Source organism: Talpa occidentalis, unplaced genomic scaffold, assembly GCF_014898055.3.
Source record: "Talpa occidentalis isolate TD23 unplaced genomic scaffold, MPIMG_talOcc4v2.1 talOcc4.4, whole genome shotgun sequence".
Lineage (NCBI taxonomy): Eukaryota > Metazoa > Chordata > Mammalia > Eulipotyphla > Talpidae > Talpa > Talpa occidentalis.
In genome coordinates this window covers 5,046,531-5,067,076 of record NW_023604295.1, presented here as the reverse complement: position 1 = coordinate 5,067,076, position 20,546 = coordinate 5,046,531, and the positions used below count along the sequence as shown (strand labels likewise).

At 52.9% G+C, this 20,546-nt stretch overlaps 1 protein-coding gene across 5 annotated transcripts in view; it reads left to right on the top strand.

The window, feature by feature from the left end:
- The window catches only part of DOP1B (DOP1 leucine zipper like protein B), a 75,456-nt gene that overhangs the window by 35,598 nt on the left and 19,312 nt on the right, over nt 1–20,546 (top strand). For all 5 annotated transcript variants that reach the window (XM_037524966.2, XM_037524967.2, XM_037524965.2 and 2 more), the window contains exons 11-23: nt 1,395–1,514; nt 2,061–2,163; nt 2,805–2,996; nt 3,726–4,410; nt 5,349–5,620; nt 6,100–6,252; nt 6,832–6,932; nt 7,616–7,806; nt 12,582–14,211; nt 14,971–15,082; nt 15,696–15,884; nt 17,645–17,767; nt 18,323–18,457. In XM_037524966.2, coding sequence (XP_037380863.1) covers nt 1,395–1,514; nt 2,061–2,163; nt 2,805–2,996; nt 3,726–4,410; nt 5,349–5,620; nt 6,100–6,252; nt 6,832–6,932; nt 7,616–7,806; nt 12,582–14,211; nt 14,971–15,082; nt 15,696–15,884; nt 17,645–17,767; nt 18,323–18,457 — 4,006 coding nt within the window. The remainder of the gene's footprint in view (nt 1–1,394; nt 1,515–2,060; nt 2,164–2,804; nt 2,997–3,725; nt 4,411–5,348; nt 5,621–6,099; nt 6,253–6,831; nt 6,933–7,615; nt 7,807–12,581; nt 14,212–14,970; nt 15,083–15,695; nt 15,885–17,644; nt 17,768–18,322; nt 18,458–20,546) is intronic.

Genomic DNA, 20,546 nt, shown 5'->3' with positions numbered 1-20,546 from the left:
ACACAGGCAGTCAGATCAGATATTTCCAGGGGATGGAGGTGGTGATGGGACAGGTGCAGCAGGTAATGGGGGGAGGGAGCCAGGGGATGTGAGTGTTCAGGAGACAGAGCATGGGAAGCGAAGCAGGGGCCTCTGCTCCGGGACCACTTGGTAGAATTCCATGACAGCAGACAGGTTGACGTAAAGTGTCATGTTATCTATCATGCCTCGTGGTAGGCAGTTTTTGTTCTCTTTAATATAATACAATCTCTCCCTTTTTACTTGACTCTCCATGGAATTTCCTTCTGTCTAATTGGCACTGGACATACAGGCTTCCCCCGCTCTCTGAAAGTAGAATGTTCCTATTTGGTATGACTTGATTGGTTGTTTTTTGCTTCTGGGGATGCTGTTCCCATTCATTTATATGGAAACTTTTTTGATCATCTCCAAATCTCAGAAATAACCTACCAAATCATACCTATCCAAGGCATTCCTACTAAGGTAGGAGCCATCTGCTTTTGGACTGCGGGGGAAACCTGTAGTGAAAATTTCAACCGATGCAAAGATTTTTCTGTTTAGTAAGTGTCCCAGGAGCTCTTAGTGTTGGATCCTACCATGAGAAGGGTATATTATTTTCCTGAATACAAAAGTGATGCAAGCTCGTTATGGGTTCTGCTCACGTCTGAGGATGTCAGGAAAAGAGATATCACCTATCGCCCCTCTATCCTTCAGAGGAAAACAGGACATTTCCATTTTTTCCCCAGATTTTTAATGCCTACATAAATACATAGGTGGTTGTCTTTTAAAGACCGAATTGCACTGTTCTTCTTTTTAAATGTAAGCTGTGAGTAGTTCTACTGGGGTCTGTGGAATATAATGGTTGCCTTAGATTCCTTGGTCAGGGTTTAGCATTTATTTTAAAAATCCTGACTTATGGGCCAGCATCTTCTTGATTGACTTTAGGTGGTTTCCCGTTTCCCGGTATGTTTAAATGACCTGGCACTGGTCTCCTTTTGCATGCATCTTTGTGAACCAGTGCATGGATTTCTGTAGGGTAAACCCTTAGCAACGATGTCCTGTATCCCAGAGGGTGCACATTTAAATTTCTGCCAAATAACCCTCCTGAATAGTTGTGCTGTTAGTCCACCAATAGAATATCTGCTTACCTTCATTTGGACTGACTGGTTTTCTCTATCTGATTCTGCTTGCAACAGTTCTTAAGCTTATTTCTGAGAGGATGTGTCAAAATAAATGCTGTATGGGCTGGCATGATGCAAACTCTTGCCTGCCTACGATAGTGATATTTTTCTCTTTGTCAGGATTGTCTAGAAAAAGTTGCAGATGGTAAAGTAAATTACAGTTTTCCAGACAGGACTTTTCACAGGTATATTTATAAATACCTTCTTTCTTTCCAGCACAATAAAAGAGAACAGAAATGCTTCAGAGATTGTGAAAACGGTGAACTTGCTCATCACTTCCCTGAGCACAGACTTTCTGTGGGATTACCTGACGCGGTCTTTTGAGGACTGCTTTAGGTACGTACCAGCTCAGGATTATGGAGCATTTAGGGAGGTTAGAGGGTGTCATAGCCATTTACTGTGAGATGATTATATGTAACCGCTCAAGGTGGGTGGTCTCTGTTGTGAATGAAAGAATTCACTTAAAACTCTTAACAGGTTAAAAATCATCTCCAGCAGGAAACCTCACATGGTCTCCATGACTTCGGTCTGAAGCTTGTTTACTAAAGTCCAGCTTCAGGGAGGCCCCTCTGCATTTGCCAGTCTCATCGAGCAAGCCCACCTCCTCCCGCCTTCTCTTGGGGGCCTGACTTGTTAAAAAAGCTTCGCTTTGTGGCCTTGTGATAACTGTTTTTTGAAGTCATCCGTCATGTTAAATTCTGAGTAAAATTAGTGTATCACTGGTGAGATGAGAGCAATATTTTAAGCTGCTGAATCAACTTTCCTGTGTCACTTTGGGCTGGTGTTTGCAAGAGAACAGGTGACTTTGTTGGAAATCCTAAGGAACACTTCGAGTGGCGAGAGGGGGAGGAGTTGACTGGTTTTCTTTCCTGTGACCATCAGGCCAGAGAGGCAGAATCACCTCATTGGGAAGAGCATCAGCCCGCCCCCGACCATCCCCGAGCTCTGCACCCTCCTCGTGTTCCTCCTGGACGTGATTCCCTTGGTAAGGTCCTGCATCGGTGGCCCCAGGCCTGCTACTGTCCACCGTCTTAGGAGGGTGGTTGACCTAAGCGTACTGACAACTAGTTCTGCACAGTACATATTACTTTCTGAATGTTTGAAGAAGCTCTGCGGGTGATTTGACGGCAGGTGTGGTGAGGTGCAGACGTCTGGAGGGATGTCAGCCTGTATCCTTGAATCTTACAGTGTTGTACCCCAACAGGACCTTGATTAATAGATAAAAGAGCTTGTAGCTTTTGTACCCATGGTGCGTGGGCCCAGTGGAAGTTGCATGAAAGCAGATGATACAGGGGCCTCATCCCCCTGGGATGTTAATCCAGGGGTGGCAGGAAATGTATTTCCTCGTTAAAATCAGCAGATACTCTCAGAGGAAACCAGTTGCCTTAGTGTAGGCACCCATGTGGCGATTATTTTCTCTTCAAAAGGGGAAAGCCCCTTGTGGGGGGTGGGGGTGCGGCGGGTGCCTGCCTAGAGCCAATGCAGCTGCAGACTTGTTTTCTGATTTGGGAATTAGTGAGACCTGGGCTCTGGGAAGACGGATCTTCTGAGACGCTGCCCTGAGCTACATCCCCCCGCACCCGAAGGCGTACTGAACACCTGGACACACGTGTTATTGCTTCACAGGAGCTGTACTCTGAGGTGCAGACGCAGTACCTCCCACAGGTGCTGGGTGGCCTGGTGCAGCCACTGGCTGAGCACACGGATGCACTGAACCTGCCCGAGCTCACACAGGCCCTGCGGACATGCTTCAAGGTGCTGAGCAAAGTGCAGATGCCACCCTCCTATCTGGACGCGGAGGCCCCCAGCGGAAGCTCGGTGCGTGCTGGGAGGGTCTGGGGGGCTTGGACAGAGGCCAGGCCTTGGGGAGAGCATGCTGTCTCAGGGTGGCGAGGGGAGGGGGAGCCCAGAGATGCATAGGTCACACCTGAAGTGTGTTGCTGATGTCCTCAGATGCTCCCTGCTTCTGAGCAGTCTTAGCACATCTGCTGAGTGCCTTCCCCACTCCACTCCCCCAACCCCCAGTGCTGCCCTCCTGTGGCCACAGCCACAGCCCAGGTGAGCAGGAAAGGGACCTGGGGGTCTATCCAGGGATCCCAGGGGCTCTCTCAGTCTTGGTGAGGAAGAATTCAAGACCAGAGTTAGACAGAAAAGCAAGAGATTTATTGTCAGATGAGGACAGGAAAGCTCTCTGAGCAGAGAGGGATCCTAAGTGGGTGGCCACTGAGGGGGGCAAGAAACAGGTGGCCATCAGACCCATTTCTTTTTAAGGGAGAGAGGGGCCACCAGACTGTCCCCCACAAAGAATATACCAGCCCCAGCTCCGGAGACGTGCAGTCCCGTGGCCTGGAGTCACTTCTGTGTTCCACTTTGTTGAGGGGTTTGGCAGTCCTGCCGTAGGGCCACGCTCAGTGCCGGGACATGGTCGGCCATGCTTCCACAGAGCGCAGGGTGTAGCCAGACAAGCAGCTTGTGTCCCAGGCTGAGCCGATCACTGCTTGACTCCCTGGTCTCCGGGACAATTAATGCAATTTCCACTTTCTGCAGAGTCCCGTGAGAGGTGAAAACAGCGGGACTGCCCCAGACACCAGGGCGGTGATTCCCGGCGACGAAGACCCTCCCTTCCCACCCCTTAAATCTGAAGACAGTGGGATCGGGCTGAGCGCCTCATCGCCGGAGCTGTCCGAGCACCTGCGGGTCCCCAGGGTGTCTCCTGACAGAGATGACGTCTGGAAGAAGGCCGGGAGCATGCAAAGAACCTTCCTCTGCATCCAGGAGCTGGTCGCCAACTTCGCCCACAGGAACATTTTTGGAGTCCAGCTCACGGCGTCAGGAGGAGAAAGCAAGCCCGAAGAGCCTGCTGGTCAGCAGGACACAGGCGGGTTGCCGGGCGTGGTGACGGGGGACCCCAGCAGGAAGAACTCGTGGGACGCGCGGCCCATCAGCATGCCCCAGCTGAAGCAGGTGCTCTCAGGCCTGTTCACAGCTCGGGGGTCTCCTTTTAAGCCCAAGGGCATGGATTCGCTGTCGCCTTCACCCAGCAGCCCTGGCAGGAAGCAGGAGGGCGAGTGGACCGTGGAGCAGGTGGTCATTGACGTGGGGGGCTCGAGCGAGGGCTGCAGGGAGGCCTTTGCCGCCGCCTGCCACCTGCTGCTGGACTGCGCCACCTTCCCCGTCTACCTGTCAGAGGAGGAGACAGAGCAGCTCTGCGAAATGCTCTTCCAGCCTCCAGGTGAGAGGGCAGCCCCCCCAAAGGCCACAGGGGACCCCATCATTTACACGGGGGAGGTTAGAGACAGGCTAGAGCCCATCAGTTGGGAAGGAGCCACCCGTTTCCTTCCCCGTCTGGTGATTAATGGCGTGCACTCCTGACGGGTTGAAACCGGCGAGGCTGCACGTCTCCTTACTCATCCAGAGCACGGCACAGCCATGAGAGGCCCGGGGACTGGCAGGTGTCGAATCACCAGGAGTCAGCAGAGTGTTTCATGATACCCGATATTAGAGATCTGGTGTCTTAGCTCCCTGGAGCCTGTAACAGGGCACCTGAATGAAGGGCTTAAGAGTCAGGCATGCACTGGCTCGGGCTCTGGAGCCTGTGGTGTGAGGTGGTGCGGGCAGGGCTGTGCTCTCCCTGCAGGACCCAGGGAAGGAGGAGCGCAGGCCTCGCCCAGGTCCGCTGTTCTCCTTCCTCTCCCGCCTTATCAGGCTTGTCTCTGCCTGTTTGAATTCTCTTTCTTAAGACACCTGTTACCCTGGAGAGCATCACCTTCAGTTTCCTTCTTCTGTCCCTGGCCCTCCAGCTGTGGCGCCTCCGTGCCTGGCAGGGCTGCGTTTGGAATTGATGCCTCTGTCTTTGGCCTCTTTTATGTGCATGCCCTGTGCCCTGCTTCACACGACAGCCTTGAAAACATGCTTTCAGTTCTATCCCAAAAATGAGGATTTTGCTCTGTGAATTTTTAAAAGAAAAACACTTTGATGGATCTCACAGGCCTGAGGTTGACATGTGCAGAATTTGGATAGTCTGACAAGCACATGAAGTGAGACTCAGTCTCATCTGTCCTCTGTCACCACCAGAGTCCTCTGCTGCCCGGGGTGCTCCTGGGCCTGAGACGCCACACCGCAGTGGACCCCTGCGGCTCCTGCCATGTTCTCTGCTCCGCTTCCTTTCAGGAGCCAGCGATCCCAGCTTCCCATCCTGGCTGAAGTCCCTGATGACCATCTGCTGCTGTGTGACCGACTGCTACCTCCAGAACGTGGCCATCTCCACCCTGCTGGAGGTCATCAACCACTCCCAGTCCCTTGCACTTGTCATCGAAGACAAGATGAAACGCTACAAAATCTCTGGACACAACCCGTTCTTCGGCAAGCTGCAGATGGTCACAGTTCCCCCCATCGCCCCAGGGATACTGAAAGTGATTGCAGAGAAAACAGACTTCTATCAGGTACTGTCGCACCAGGGGGGTTGGGGACCTGGGAGGTCGGCCCTGTGATTGCAAGGCCATGGCTGCCAGTGACCTGGGGCCGCCTGCCCAGGCCGGCACATGCTGGCCCCGCGCCACTAATGGCTGCCTTACTGCTCTGTTGTTTCCACAAGTCTCCGGGACACAGTTATGCCACAGCGTGATCCCCTTAAACCTGCACCCTTGAGACCATTCTGTGGAATTTGTTTTGACCCAGGAGGGTTCTTCCTGTCTCTTCCCCTGGTTATTTCTGGTAAATGAGCTGACTGTGGCTTCGGTTGTTGCTGTCACAGAGCCAGCAGCCTCCTCTCGGCTGCCTACCTCCAGCCTCTCCAGGCTTGAGTCTGTGCACAAGGAGTCCCACGTTGCTCATGGGGATAGAGGCCGGTTTCTGGGCTGGGGCTGGACTGGCACGGGAGGAGTGGGTGCTGCCCATGACCGTGGCCTCCTCTCCGCCCCAGAGGGTAGCACGTGTGCTGTGGAATCAGCTGAACAAGGAGACCCAGGAGCATCACATCACCTGTGTGGAGCTGTTCTACCGGCTGCACTGCCTGGCCCCCACGGCCAACGTCTGCGAGGACATCATCTGCCACGCCCTCCGCGACCCTGACAAGGTACACCCTGCAGGCCAACCCCTCCCCACCCTGCCCCCCCCCCCCCGCCCTGTACCGCTGGCCTGGTGCGCACCTGCCCAGGCAGACTTGGGGATGCAGGTGAATCCTTTCCTGCTCGCTGGTTTACAGATGAGTTAGAGAGTCTGGGGCCTACCAGGCCTCCAGAAGCACAAGCCAAAACCTGCCTGGAGTCCATGCTGCGCTCACCCAAGAATTGGCCCAAACCCCTGCTGGGCTTCCAGAGCCCCTGCTAATTTGTCAGTTGTAGGATGTCTTGGCCCCTGTAGCTCTGCCTCTCCTTTGCAGCCGAGCTGTTTCCTTACTCTTGACAGCCCCCAGGCCTGGCCATTTCAAGGGCCCAAGAATGCTGAGTCCTTTGGGTTTGTCTTAGGACCACAGGCCTTGGGTGTGACCCTGGACATGGGCTTGGACCAGTGTGGGAACGTCCACTCTGGCCTGTGTGGGTAGAGGTAGGAGGCCAGCCCAGCCCCACCGCCTCTCTGCCTCGGGCAGCTATGTTTATGCTGAGAGGTCAGTCTGCTGGAGAGAGGTTCTCACTCCCTTTACTTCCCTACCAAGGGCACGAGACTGGAAGCTCTGTTCAGGTTTTCTGTCATCTGGCACTTGACGAGGGAAATCCAGGGCAGCCGAGTCAGCTCCCACAACCGCTCCTTCGACAGGTGAGTGTCCTCACGACAATCCACCTTTACGGCACGAGGAGCTTTGCCGAGCTTCCCGGTCAGCATGCTGGGCTGGGGGGCCGGGGAGTGGCATCCGAACGTGAACACACACCCCATGTTCTTGATGCACAGCAAACAGGCTCCTGAGTGAATTTGGGCCAGACGCGTGTGGGTATGTGTGGTAGGAATTCCCTCGACTTGGTCTTGGAGGGAGGCAGGCCAGCGAGAGGGGCATCAGGCTCCCCTGGGCAACTTCTAGAATGTGCCCCACGAGGGACTGGGAGGGAGGCGAGATGGTGGCTGTGCTGGGTGCCCACCCTTATAACGTCATCCAGTACCTGGTTAAGGTATGAGTTTTATTGCAGATACATTCTGTTGCACATTGTTTTTCCAAATTCCCTCACCTTGTTTCTGAAATTCCAGGTGTGGGGCCAGGCATGCAGTCTTAGATGCCCAGGGTGCCCACCTTTATGGTCAATATAAGTAATTTGGTGTGAGGCCGGGGTTTTGGCATTTTAAACCCGTGTCCCCTTCTGAGGACCCTCCCCCACCCTGCCCTGCCCTACCCCATCCTTTGTCTGCTTGGGCCTGCAAGTCAGCTTCAGTGAAGCTCCCAGTTGTATCCTGGCAGGGGGTGCACCTGATGCTGACTTCATGGTGTGCCCTGCCCCCGCCCCGCCCAGGTCCCTGTTTGTCGTGCTGGACAGCCTGACTTGCACGGACGGGGCCATCGGTGCAGCCGCCCAGGGCTGGCTGGTGCGGGCCCTGTCCCTGGATGACGTGGCGCGCATCCTGGAGCCTGTGCTTCTGCTCCTGCTGCAGCCCAAGACCCAGAGGACCTCCATCCAGTGCCTGAAGCAGGAGAACACAGCGGGTGAGGCCCCAGGGCCCCAGGTGGGCGGGAGGGGGCGCCCATCCTGACAGTGAGCGTGTCTTGTGAACTTATGGGAGCTTTTAAAACGTAGGGTCAGATGAACCAGCACCTAGCAATGCTAAATAGTAGGGTTTTTAAATAAAAAAGGAAAATTTGATAACATACGTTTGTTGAGGTGGAACCTAGATCCCTAAACACACACAGTATTAAGGCCCAGTGGTAACTTCAGTAAAGATCACTGAGAATTTTTTTTTCTTCTTTTTCTTTTTTTTTTTTTGTGGGACCCTCACCGGTGGCCGGGGAACGAACTGGCGCTGCAGAGGCTGCGGGCAGCCTCGCAGCCCAGCGCTCAACCGCTGCGCCACCAGGGGAGGCTCAAGATCACTAAGAATTTTTAACTGTAAATGTCTTTGAAAATTAAAAAGGAAAATTTTAGTAACTCATGTCCCATGAGTTTTTGGTTCTCTCGCTGGAGAGAAGAATGAAGGTGCATCCTGAAAACAGGCCATCATCCAAGTGGGCCCCAACCCCCAAAAGAATGACATGTCTAGGGTGTGGGGTGATGTTAGGTTAGGGTCTCCTGGGCAGAAGGTTCTCAGGAACCCAACTTAGACCTGGTGATGGAGAGTTTATGATGCTTCCAGTACAAACAACTGCGAATGTCAAAGTTTGTCCTATAATCCACCAGTCGTCATTTTATTCATGAAAAATAACTTATTTGTGAACCTTGAACTACCTGTTACGTGGTTCCTCTTTGATGCGCTCTCTCCAATTTCCTGCCAGTGGTAAAACTCCCTCAGCATCATTAGAAATGCAGAAGAAATAAACATTTGGCTTCCAAAAGCTTCCAGGAGCATCTTTAACACAAATTTTATTTTACTTTAAAGATTTTATTTTTGCATAGAACAGGGATGTAGGCCAGAGCTGTGGAGGGTGAGAGGACTCACCAGAGACAGAGTGGGGTGCAGAGCAGGCAGCTTGACTGAAACATAGTGCTCGGGAGCAGCAGGGAGACAGGAGAGGTCTACTGTGCCATGTGGATAGCTCCCTGGCTGGGGAGCACACTCCGGCCACAGTGGTGGGCTGGCGTAGTGACAGTGCTGAGACTTAACTCCTGGGCCACAAGGGAGGCCCAACACAAATTCTAAAGACTACATAGGGGGGAAGAATAAAAGATGACAACAAATCGGACGTGTTTGCTCAACTTGCACAATTACTGCCTGACACAGCTCAGGAACTAAAGTGACCCCGCACAGGCGTCCCACAGGGCTAGGCAGTGGCTGACTAGCTTGGAGTGGGTGTGAGCGGCTTGCTGGGTTGTGAATAATGTGTTTGTCACGGCCTTTCCTTAACACAGCAAAGCAGCCCCTACCTAAGGAAGCAAAGATTCCAAGCTGGCTCCCTCTCTTTAGAAGATGCCTTGCCTAAAGCTGTATTTAGATTTCCTTTAGGAAGGGAAGTTAGCTGCCTCCTTAAAATGGAGACATTTTCTTTTTCCACATTATAAGAAAGTAAAAGGCAAAGAAATGTAAACATAGCACCTTATTAAAAGTTTGGCCATGGCTGGTGGCAGCTAAACTTTTGAGTATTAAGGGAAAGTTGTAACCCCCGGGCTTACTGGCTTTGAGCTTCCTGTTGCGTCTCCTGATTGCTGTTCTGGCTGCCTTCCTAACAAGGGAAAGCATCTTTCCTCTGCCAGGCTCTGCCGCGGACCAGCACAGCGATGGACGATGAGGCCGTCTCAGGGTTGAGAGATTGCGCAGGGTGGTCAGGGATTCGATGAATAAATGACACACAGACACACTTCAAGAGAGTGAAAATCTGAGTGCACTTTTATTAAGCTAGTGGTCAGTATATATATGTTTTTCTAAAGGCATAGGAACAGTGAACATCAAAGAGATCAGTTTGCTCATAGACTTAGCTTAATTGACAGGGCAGTGATTTATGTCCGAAGTTACATCTGGACCTAGCCTCATTCCTAATTGGACAGGCTATAAATTCTTTTTACTGTTCTATATAATTATTTTCTAGTTGCACTAACTATCACTATTACCTACTCATTTTTACTCATAATTAATTGTCATGGGTGAATTTATTTTATAATGCAGTTAATATCATAGGTACTAAAGTCCAGCACATAATAGAGAGATTATTAAACTAACAATTCTATTATTACACAGTGTTTAGTAATGTTTCATTTGGATTAGCCTGTTTATTAAATTATGTATATTTTTTTAATTAGCAATCAATGACCAGAAAAAGGAAAGATTTTAGAGAGACAGTTGTAGCAGAATAAAGTTTGTGGGCCTTGAGAAAGCGAGATAAGGTTCCAGGTGGTCAGCATTTCTTTTAATCATCTTTGTGGCAGTTTTTGGTGGTCATTATCTCTTGACAGGCATTCAGTTTCTCTGCATCTTAGGGAGTTTGCTGTTCTCCCCCTGCGCGCATGGTTCCTTGCCCACGCCGGACCTCAGGGACCATGGCAACAGCCATTAGCCCTGAGGGTCACTGCAGGGGGAGGTGCAGCAAGGCTCCATCCCTGTGTTGACTGAAATAAAAGTCTTGACAGAGTTTATTATCTCATGAGAGGAGGGTCTGAGCCCAGGAAGCAGTGGGATAGATTAGCCTCTGTGAGAGCTGTTCCCGCCACCACAAGCCTGGGTTCAGTTTTTATAGGTAGGAATGTTAGGGGGAAAGGCTGCCCTGAGCTAATCCCATACAGGCTTTGTGGATGCCACCCCCACTCCAGACCAAAGCCATCAGGACATTGGGAGAGACAAATCCCATCACTACCAAAGGGAGGGTGGCTGGGACCTGAGGGTGGAGTTAAGCCGCCAGGTTGGGTATAAAAACCAAACACGTGGGCCTTGGGGGGCTCGCTATCGCTCGCCTCCTGGCTTCACGGCTCCTGGCTGGCGGCCAGCTCTCAGAGCGCCATTTTGGGATTCCTGATCAGCAGATTGGGTAGGACGCATTTAAAACTTTGTCTCCCACTTTTCTCCCTGAGCTGTACATTTCCTCATTTCCCCTTCCCTTGTCAATAAACCTTTTATGAACCTTTCGTGTGTGCCTGCAGTAGAGCATTGATAAGTCCTTTTAAGCGTGCGGGTGAGGACCCACAGTCAGGCACCCCGTTTTGTATCGGGGCTGCCCTATAACAGGAACAGTGAGGCATTGATCTCGAAAAATGTAATTATTCTTGATGGGGGCTGGGGGCTTCTGGCTTTCATCTATAGCCTTAGATCTTTCAACTTCCCAAGTTATCGCCACCAAAATATATGTCAATGCTGTGTGGGTGCTGAGGAGGGCAAGTGCTGTAGTTTAAGATTTTTCCTGATTTCTAAAGAATACACTATGGAAGACTGGGGACCTGGTCTCTGTATCTTCTTTATCTGGCTGCTTGGTTTTTCATAGGGCCTGAAAGGTCAGTTTGCCCTCAGGTAGCATATTTTTGCACAGCTGCTTCTCAGAACAGGGTGGAGCTGGTTCTGATCTCATGTTTGGGTAGCCAGCTTCGTGCTCTGCCTGCTAGAGCGAGGAGGGGCTTCCCGGAACATCTACAATTCATGCATGCCTGGAAGCAATTAGAAGTATGCTGCTTGCCCCACCCTGCCTCCTTGAAAACAGGGAAGTCTGTTTTCAAACCATGACACCCGGCAGTTCATCTACTTCTAATATCTTACTCCTTCTCTCTTGCTCTTGATTGACCTTCTTGAAGTAGATTTATTGAAAGCTGCGTAGTTGGCAGAACTAAAGGCTCCTGGCTTTCCTTCCTTTTAAAGCAACATAAATATTTAAAAGTGTTGTGTATTTTCTGATTACAGAAGCACTAACTGTGCTCATTTTAAATTGGAATAAGGAAGTGAAAACAGTGCCAGAGCCTGTAATGCAGGTAATGGAGCTGATCACTGTCAGCGGTTTGCACCCCTCCTTCTAGGCGCTTCCATGGCTGCTTGTCACGATCCCCTCCCCTAAATGCGTTCATCGCTCACACCTCTCTGCAGCCGGGTTTCCTCTGCATGTCGCCCCAGCTCAGGCCATGTAGCTGTTAGGCCCGCGGGGCAAGCGGGGCCGTCGTGGCGCACTCTTGCTGCAATCCCATCAGCCAGTCTCACCTGCAGAACTCATGCTCCGGTCTCCTTTCCCCCGTGATGTCTCCCCGCACGCCCTTCGCACTCAGGAAGCCTCATGCTGGTGTCTCTGAATGTTGAGTACATTTTTTAAAAGGAAACTCCTGGGGGCCTCCCCTGTGGCGCAGCAGTTGAGCGCTGGGTTGCGAGGCTGTCCACAGTCTCTGCAGTGCTGGTGCAGTGCTGGTTCAATCCCTGGCCACCCGGCGAGGGTCCCCCATGGCACGCAGACCTCTCCCGCCACCCGCTGCTCCCCTCAGCAGTGTACTTCGTCACTCTGCCTGTTCTGCTCCCCGCTCTGGCTCTGGTGAATTCTCTTACCCTCCCGCACCTCTTACTATACCCAGTGCTTGTATAAATAAATAAATAAATCTTTAAAAAAAAAAAAAAAGGAAACTTCTGGGCCAAAAGTTATCCAAGTTTTAAATCCCCCTTCCATGACGTGACTAAATTACTTTGTTCCTTGAATATTTTGCAAAGACTGGTTCACTTGATTGGTCTCCCTTCTAGACCCTGGCGAGGTCTCACGGGGGATTTTATTAACATTGACCTTCCTGCCTAGTTTTAAGACTAAGATCATCTAGAAGGAACTTCTTATGGCTGAGCTTTCTGTTTTGAAGTCGTTTCTCGCTTTGTCACTTCTAGAAGACTTGCATCGTTGGTTCACCAGGAAGAAAATCTCTTTCAAAGAGGCGTGTGGTGCACCTGAGCTTCAGGAGGGCGGCTCGGAAGACAGCCTGCCCCTGAGCCAGCTCACTACCGTGGACCGGGAGGCCATCTGGGCTGAGGTGGAGAAGGAGCCGGAGAGAGGCCCGCCGGGAAGCGAGCTGAGCGAGGAGGACCTTCCCGACCCCATGGGCCCACCCGAGCGGCCAGCCAGCGGTACCGCGGGCAGCAGTGAGCACAGTGAGTCTGCAGATACCAGCTCCGTGCACACGGACAGCGAGAGCACCTCCTCCTTCTCCTCCCCCTTGCACGACCTGCAGGAGCTGAGCCAGGAGGAGCAGTGCTGCGGACCCCTCCCCGTGGGGGGCCGCCTTCACCCCAAGCGCCCAGCCCTGCTGGCTGCCTGCCAGGCAGACAGCTTCCAGCCCCATGCCAGGTTAAGCCTGACACGTGTGGACTCAGACAAGACACAGGCCTCAGAGTCACTGTCCAGCGATGAGGAGGCCGACCTGGAGCTGCAGGCTCTATGCGTGTCCCAGCAGCTGAAGCAGCAGCAGGAGCAGCGGGAGACGGTGGAGGCCTTGTTCAAGCACATCCTGCTCTATCTGCAGCCCTACGACTCCGGGCGGGTGCTGTACGCCTTCTCAGTGCTGGAGGCCGTGCTCAAGACCAACCCCAGGGAGTTTATCGAGGCCGTATCGCGGACCAGCATGGACACCAGCTCCACCGCACACCTCAACCTCATTTCCAACCTCCTGGCCCGCCACCAGGAAGCCCTGGTGGGGCAGAGCTTCTATGGGAAGCTGCAGACCCAGTCCCCCAATGTGTGCCCCCACTCCCTGCTCATCGAGCTGCTCACCTACCTGTGCCTGAGCTTCCTGCGCAGCTACTACCCCTGCTACCTGAAGGTCTCCCATCGAGACGTGCTCGGCAACCGGGACGTCCAGGTCAAGAGTGTGGAAGTTTTGGTCAGGATCATGACACAGCTGGTCTCGGTGGCCAAGTCTGCCGAAGGGAGGACGGTGGAGTCCATCCGCAGCCTGCTGCAGCGGTGTAGAGTGCAGGAGTTCGTGCTGCTGTCGTTGTCGGCGTCCATGTACATCAGCCAGAAGCGCTACGGGCTAGCCACGGCAGAGCGAGGCCGGGCCCCACGGGAGGACAGCCTCTTTGAAGAGAGTCTCATCAACTTGGGCCAGGATCAGATCTGGAGCGAGCACCCCCTGCAGATCGAGCTGCTCAAGCTCCTGCAGGTGCTGATCGTCCTGGAGCACCACTTGGGGCGGGCCCAGGAGGAGACCGAGAATCAGCCCGAGCTGGCCCGGGAGTGGCGGAAGGCCCTGAACTTCCAGCAGGCCATCAGCGCCATGCAGTACGTGCAACCGCACCCCCTCACCTCACAGGGGCTACTGGTGTCGGCCGTGGTGCGAGGGCTGCAGCCGGCCTACGGCTATGGCATGCACCCGTCCTGGGTGAGCCTGGTCACGCAGTCCTTGCCCTACTTCGGAAAGTCGCTGGGCTGGACGGTGACCCCCTTCATTGTCCAGATTTGCAAAAACTTGGATGAGCTGGTCAAGCAGTATGAAAGCGAGTCTGCAAAGCTCTCTGCCAGGTATGGTGAAGCCTGGATGTGTTGTTACTGCTTTTGTGGTCGTCTCTGTCATGAGAGGCTGAGAAGGCAGTTGGGGGATAATTTCTTTTTTTTTTTTTTTTTAAAGATTTATTTATTTATGCATACAAGAGCTGGGGTACAGGCCAGAGATGAGAGGGGGTGAGAGGATTTACCAGAGACAGAGTGGGGAACAGAACAGGCGGACTGACTGAAACACACTACTTAGGGGGCCAACGGGCGAGACGGGAGAGGTCTGCTGCGCCCTGTGGGTTTCTCTCTGGCCGGCTGGGGATCGAAATCATGCTGCAGAGGCTGTGGATTGCTTCATAGTGCGGTGCTTAACCCTTTGCGCCACCAGGGAGGCCCAGTTGGGGGACAATTTCAACCTATCCAGAAACCTGTTTGGGGTGGCTGGGGGGTTACGAGGTGCTGGAAGTGCACATCCTCCTTTTTAACTCCCCCTGCTCCCCAGCCTAGCTCCAGGTTGCAGGGCATATCAGTCCCTCTCTGTTATTTTTGCAAAACAGAAATTTAAAAAATGCACGTCGTCTTCATGGAATTCTAAAACGTCTGAAAACATTTTTCAGCAGTGACCATGTGAATGTCAAATAAAATTGCACAAGAGAGGACTGTCTTGACCACACGAGGGCCCTGGGTTATTGGGGAAGCCTGTGCTATCTCTCTCGTTTGTTTATTAAAAACATTTATGGCCTCGCTCTTAAAAATTCTCAAAACCAGTTTCTCCTTTCTTCACCACAGTGTAACCTCCAAGAGAGAAAACATCTCTCCAGATTACCCACTCACTCTTCTGGAAGGCCTGACAAGCATCAGTCATTTTTGCCTTTTGGAACAACCCAACCAAAGCAGAAAGGTAAATTATTTTTTTCCTGAGGTCGAGGCTTTTTTTTTTTTTTTTATAGTTTTATCTTCGTGGGTGATAGCTGTTTCAAATGAAGTAATGTGTGTATGTGATGCAAATATGTATGCAAGGGGGGGCAGGAGGGGGTCTGGAGAATACCATGCATTACGCGTGCCAGCATGTGCGGACTGATGGGATGTTTCCCTGGTGCTTCCCGGGGGTCCCATCAGCCCAGGCCCTTGTTTCATCGGGAACAGCGCGGGATAAGACAGATGGCTGCTAGCTCAATTTTAGGCTTATGTGACCTCCTTCCCCTGTGCTTGCGCTGGACCTCCCAGTGCTGGTGGAGTCTGTGCTTGACGGCGTCTGGGCTGATGGTTGCTCTGCGCTGTCTGGCTCAGCTGCAGAAAGCACCTCCTGCTTGGGTCGAGTGGTGGAGAGAGTTTGTCTGGTGGAGCCTCGCAGGCCGCCCTCCTTGAGAGAAAGCCTGGGGCTCAATGTGTTGCTGCCAGGCCTCCACGGGGGCCTGCTGGGGGCCAACACCCAGGCGGGACCCCGACTGACAGCCACAAAGAAGGCAGCGCACCAGTGCAGCCGGGCCTCACTGGTTCATGTTCATTTTTAGACCTCGGCCATGAGTGATCCTGCCAGTCTGAAAAACGCCAAGAACGCCATCCTAGAAGAGCTGCCGCGGATGGTGAGCACCATGGCCCTGCTCTGGAGCGTGCTCACCAGGGAGGAGGCCCACAAGAGGCCCGCCGACCTCCTCGGGGCCACAAAAGGCTCCTCTTCGGTCTACTTCAAAACCACCAAAGTGAGAGACAGTCCTCTATGGCTTTATTATGTCATTATTCATTGTCTCGTCCCACCAAAAATAAATGTGTGCAGGTAGACAGGCGAGGCCACCAAACGTGATGTGCTCTGCGGGCCTGCACCGGAGCAGGGAGTAGAATTGCCAGGTTTTCTAATTACCACCAAGTTTCCTGTCGGTGGCATGAATAGGTTTTCAGCCTGTTTTTTCCCCTTTGCCTGTTTTTAACTAAAAATAGTGTCTGGGTGCAGGGTGGGTGCCCTCTCAAGGACATCTCTCTGTCCCCGTTGCTAGGACAGCTAACTTCCCCTTCCGGTTCCAGGCTCCTGAGGTCAGGGGGAATGTTAGGGTGTTTTTTATGAAACCAGAAATGATTTCATGACATTTCCAGCTCATCCTTCCTCGGTTTTACGTCTATGCTTTGGGAGCATCCAGCAGGCGACCCAGGGCCTCATGCTTCTCAGGGACTGCGTCTCCTGTCAGCTGAGCCCCCGGCGCCAGGCGTGACCCCTCAGCTCACACAGGTGCCTGATGGCCCAGGAGCAGGCTGCTGGGGCAGCTGCGTCCCAGCCGTCCATGGGACCACAGGCAAGGCCCGGCCCTTAGCCTCTCCAGAGTTTCCTTGGTTGGAAACAGGACACCAGGCAGCACCCAGAGTGCTCTGTGTTTATCAACGAATTTATTCCTCTCCGACGAGATTATTGCCGAGTTAGAGGCGCGTGTGTTGGCGTACAGAGAGTGAGTGTTACTTCCAAGTGACGTCTGATTATCAATGACAGTCTCATTTTAAGCCGTCTGGTGCCCAGGTGGCTGTACTTCATGCACAGGCTTCCAGAATGTTCTTTCAGTTCCGGGGGTACCTTGCAAGGGAAATCTGTATTTCAGGCTGCCACGGGAACCTGCTTAAAGCCTAGGTCTCCTCTAAAAGGGATTCAGGAAACCCTGACACACTTTGAGCCTTCATGTCCTTTTTGGAAAACAAGTGGGTTATTAGCACCTACCGCATGGGTTGCTGGAAAGAGTCTTTTTGACATGGGCTAATGATGTTGAACCTTCACTGAGGCCCTCCCTGAGGGACCCAGGGCCTTGTGCTGAGACTCCCCACCCTCCATCGCAGTGGTCTCGCCAGGGCAGAGTCCATGGCGGAATGGAGCGGCCAGCTCTTCCAGTGATAGTGGACGCTGGCCGTGGGCACACAGCGGGCTCATTCATTCATTCATTGCACCCACTGCTGCGTGGGCCAGACCCTGATTATGTGCCAGACAATGTGCTGGAGGAGCCCCTGCCCTCAGGGTGGACACAGCTGTAACGGCCGTTTTATGACAGTAAGAGCTATAAAGCCATGCTGTTGGCTTGTTGATTCAACAGTGAGGTTAGTTAAATGTACTTATTTGTGGAAATGGAGACACATCTGGCCTGGTGAGTGTCAGCCCTTACTGACCGGAGACAAGCTGGGCTTTGGGCTGCGGGGTGCAGTGCCAGTCCCGCTCCTGGATCACCCCTTTCTCACTCTGCAAAGCATCCCCTGGCCTCCTTCCTGCCCTGCTCGGCTCAGCCACTGTGGCCCAGGCCCCCCACCACAGATGAGGGGCCTCACCCCTCCTTCCCTGTAGGTCAGCCTGGGCGCTTCTCCCGCCCACCACAGGCACTCGGGGGGGCCCCAGCCCACAGCCCCTGCTCCCCGGCCCCGGTGGCCGAGGTGCATATTGAACTCTCCGCCCTGAGGGGCTCTGCTCTAACTCTCCACTTTTTTTCTTATCTAGACCATACGACAAAAAATTTTGGATTTCTTGAACCCCTTGACAGCCCCTCTTGGGGTTCCTTTAATAGCTGCGGTGGCAGCCGTGTGGAGCAGAAAGAAAGCCAAACGCCACAGCAAAATGAAGGTAAGGCAAGAGTCAGCGTAATGGGGGCCTTGCTCTGGGGAAGATACCAGGAGCAGATGGGATCAAAGATCAAAGGTCTCGTCCAAGGCTGAGGTAGGAAACCACTGGCATCATGTACCTATGTTTCTTACAACTAGAACTGGGGTGGGGGGGAGGCAGCGATGAACCCGCCCCAACTTCTGCTTTCTGATCTGTTCCCAGAGGGCACCTGAGTGGGTGGTGGCCCAGGCCATGCTTAGCCCCTGTGGGTCCTTCCCTGCCAATGACCCCAGTCCTAGTGGGCTCTTCCACCTGTGATCCCCTCGAAATATCATCAAAATCTCCCTGCCACATGGGCTTTTCCTGCAGGGCCTGCCAGCGTGAACCTGGCTCCTCTGCTTGGCTGAGGGTCCGCATGCTCTGGGAGCCAATTCATGATGCCAACCTGTTCCTCATGAGGCGTGTCTGTTTCTTAACATGCCCTTTCTCCAGGGGCTGCCCGTGGGCACACGAGCTGTGCCACCCTGTTTTCTGTGTTCACTCTGTAAGCCTCATGGGAATTCCTTTTCTCTGCAGATCGTGCCTGAGGCCAGCGCGTCCCAGCTCACCCTTGTCGACCTGATTGGTGCCCTCAGCACCCTGCAGACAGACTCGGTGCTGCAGCTGGTAAAGGAGGTGGTGAAGCGGCCGCCACAGATCCGAGGGGACGAGGTCAGGCTCCTGGGGGACGGGGATTATGCTGCGGTGTCCGTCACTGCAGCTCCAAGTGGGGGCTGGAAGGGAAACAAAGGTCTAATCTGCATCCAGGAATTTGGGCTTGTAAAATGGAGGCATCCTCATGCACAGGGCTTTGGGAGACCACAAGAAATGTGCTGGGGGGACACTCCTTTATGGTGGGAGCCATTTATGGTCAGGACCAGCTTCTGCCCCTCAGTCCCTGCTTGGGGCGCTGGCTGGCCATGGGGTCTCATCAAGTACCTGCCCTGCCCAGTTGAACAAAACCTCAGAGGGGAACAGTACTTGCCCCAAGGAGCTGGCAGCACCCTTGAAAGTGCCTAGCTCAGTTAGTAGGTGTTTTAAACTGAAAATGAGGGCAGAGGGAGGGTGAATGACCAAAGGCTCAGGCAGAGTCAGGAAAGTGGGAAATCACATACACACGCACACAAAAACCAAACAGGAAGGGGCTTGTCCGAAAGGATTATCTGAGTTTGTCACTGGAAGTTAGAGGTTCTGCTCCTGTGGGTGGGGGTGGGAGGCCTGATTTTTCTCCATGACTGTATTTGAAAGGGACACCTCCCAGGTCCTTGAGAAAGACATTCCTGAGTTGTGGGTGTTACATGTACATCTCAAAGGGACAGAGTAAGGATTATAACTGTAGATGTTCCTTGACACGTGTTCTCAAGAGGGAGGTTAGGAGCCTGTCGGGCTTTGGCTGAGCAAACAGCAGATTCTTTTGGCAGCAGGCGCTTTGTGTGTGGGGGTCTGGGTCACATCCTAGGGGCAGGTCCTGGCACTGTGAGAAACCAGGCCAATGTCTGTTTAAGTCCTTAGTGTGGGGGTGACTGAAGTCATACATGCAGAATGTCACATCCCCTAGGCCGAGGTGGGGACCCCTGAGGGAGAGAACTCAGCATCTGATGAGAGTTGGTTGAGGGGCTTGAGCCTTGGTCATGGGGCAAGTTAAAAATGTGGGTGGAGGGCCTCCCTGGTGGCGCAGCGGTTGAGCGCTGGGTTGTGAAGCTGCCCATAGCCTCTGCAGCGCCGGTTCGATCCCCGGCTGCTCCCCGGCCACCGGAGGAGGGTCCCGCATGGCGCGCAGACCTCTCCTACCGCCCGCTGCTCCCCTCAGTAGTGTGCTTTGGTCCTTCTGCCTGCTTGGCTCCCCGCTCTGGCTCTGGTGAATTCTCTCACCCTCCCGCGCTTCTGACTGTACCCAGTGCTTGAATAAATAAATAAAAATGAATCTTTTTTTAAAAAAACCCAATCCTTAAAAAAAAAAAAAAAAGTGGGTGGAGATTATGAAAGTAGAGAATGCGTGTTGAGGGACATACTGGGCCTTGTCAGGAAGAGGAGAACCCCCCCAGGGCGACAGCGAGGACTGACATGCTGGAGCTGGGGCGCCGAGGCTGTCTTTCCCGCTGGCTTTCTCCCTGGCTTTCTGCAGCAGCCCAGGGCGTCCAAGGTTCTTATGAGCTGTGCGCCATGGTTCTGGAGCAGAACAGACCTGGGCATCACCATGTTCTGTCCTTCTGGTTTCTGAAACCAGAAACCAGAATTTTGGTTGCCTCCTATCAAGTAATTTAAATTTAGACGGTTAGGGAAAAAATTAAGAATAAGTTCCTCACTGAAAATTAGTGGACTGGACCATCTGTGGAGTAATTATTTGAAGATATATGTATTTTTCCTCATACCAGTATTTGTACACCAGTGTTCACAGTAGCATTATTCACAACAGCCAAAAGGTAGAAATATCCCCAAATCTATCAATGGATGAATGGATAAAGTAAGATGGTTCAACATAACCATTTTTCAACTTTGCAGTGGTCCAAAACCCTTAGAGACTGCAGTTTGAATTTTGAACTTGACCATTTACCAGGCTGGTCAGATGTGGTCTGTGGTGCTCTGCTGTGGCGCGGGCAAGCAGCAGCTCCAAGTCAGGCAGGAGCCCGACACCGCAGGCTGGTCTTCCTGAGCACGGCATTCACTGCATTATGGGAGCGGGCCCACGCTTCATTTTCAAATGGGCTTCTTCGTGTTGGAGGGTTTTGCTGGAGGCTGACGAAGCGGTGACTCTGCAGCG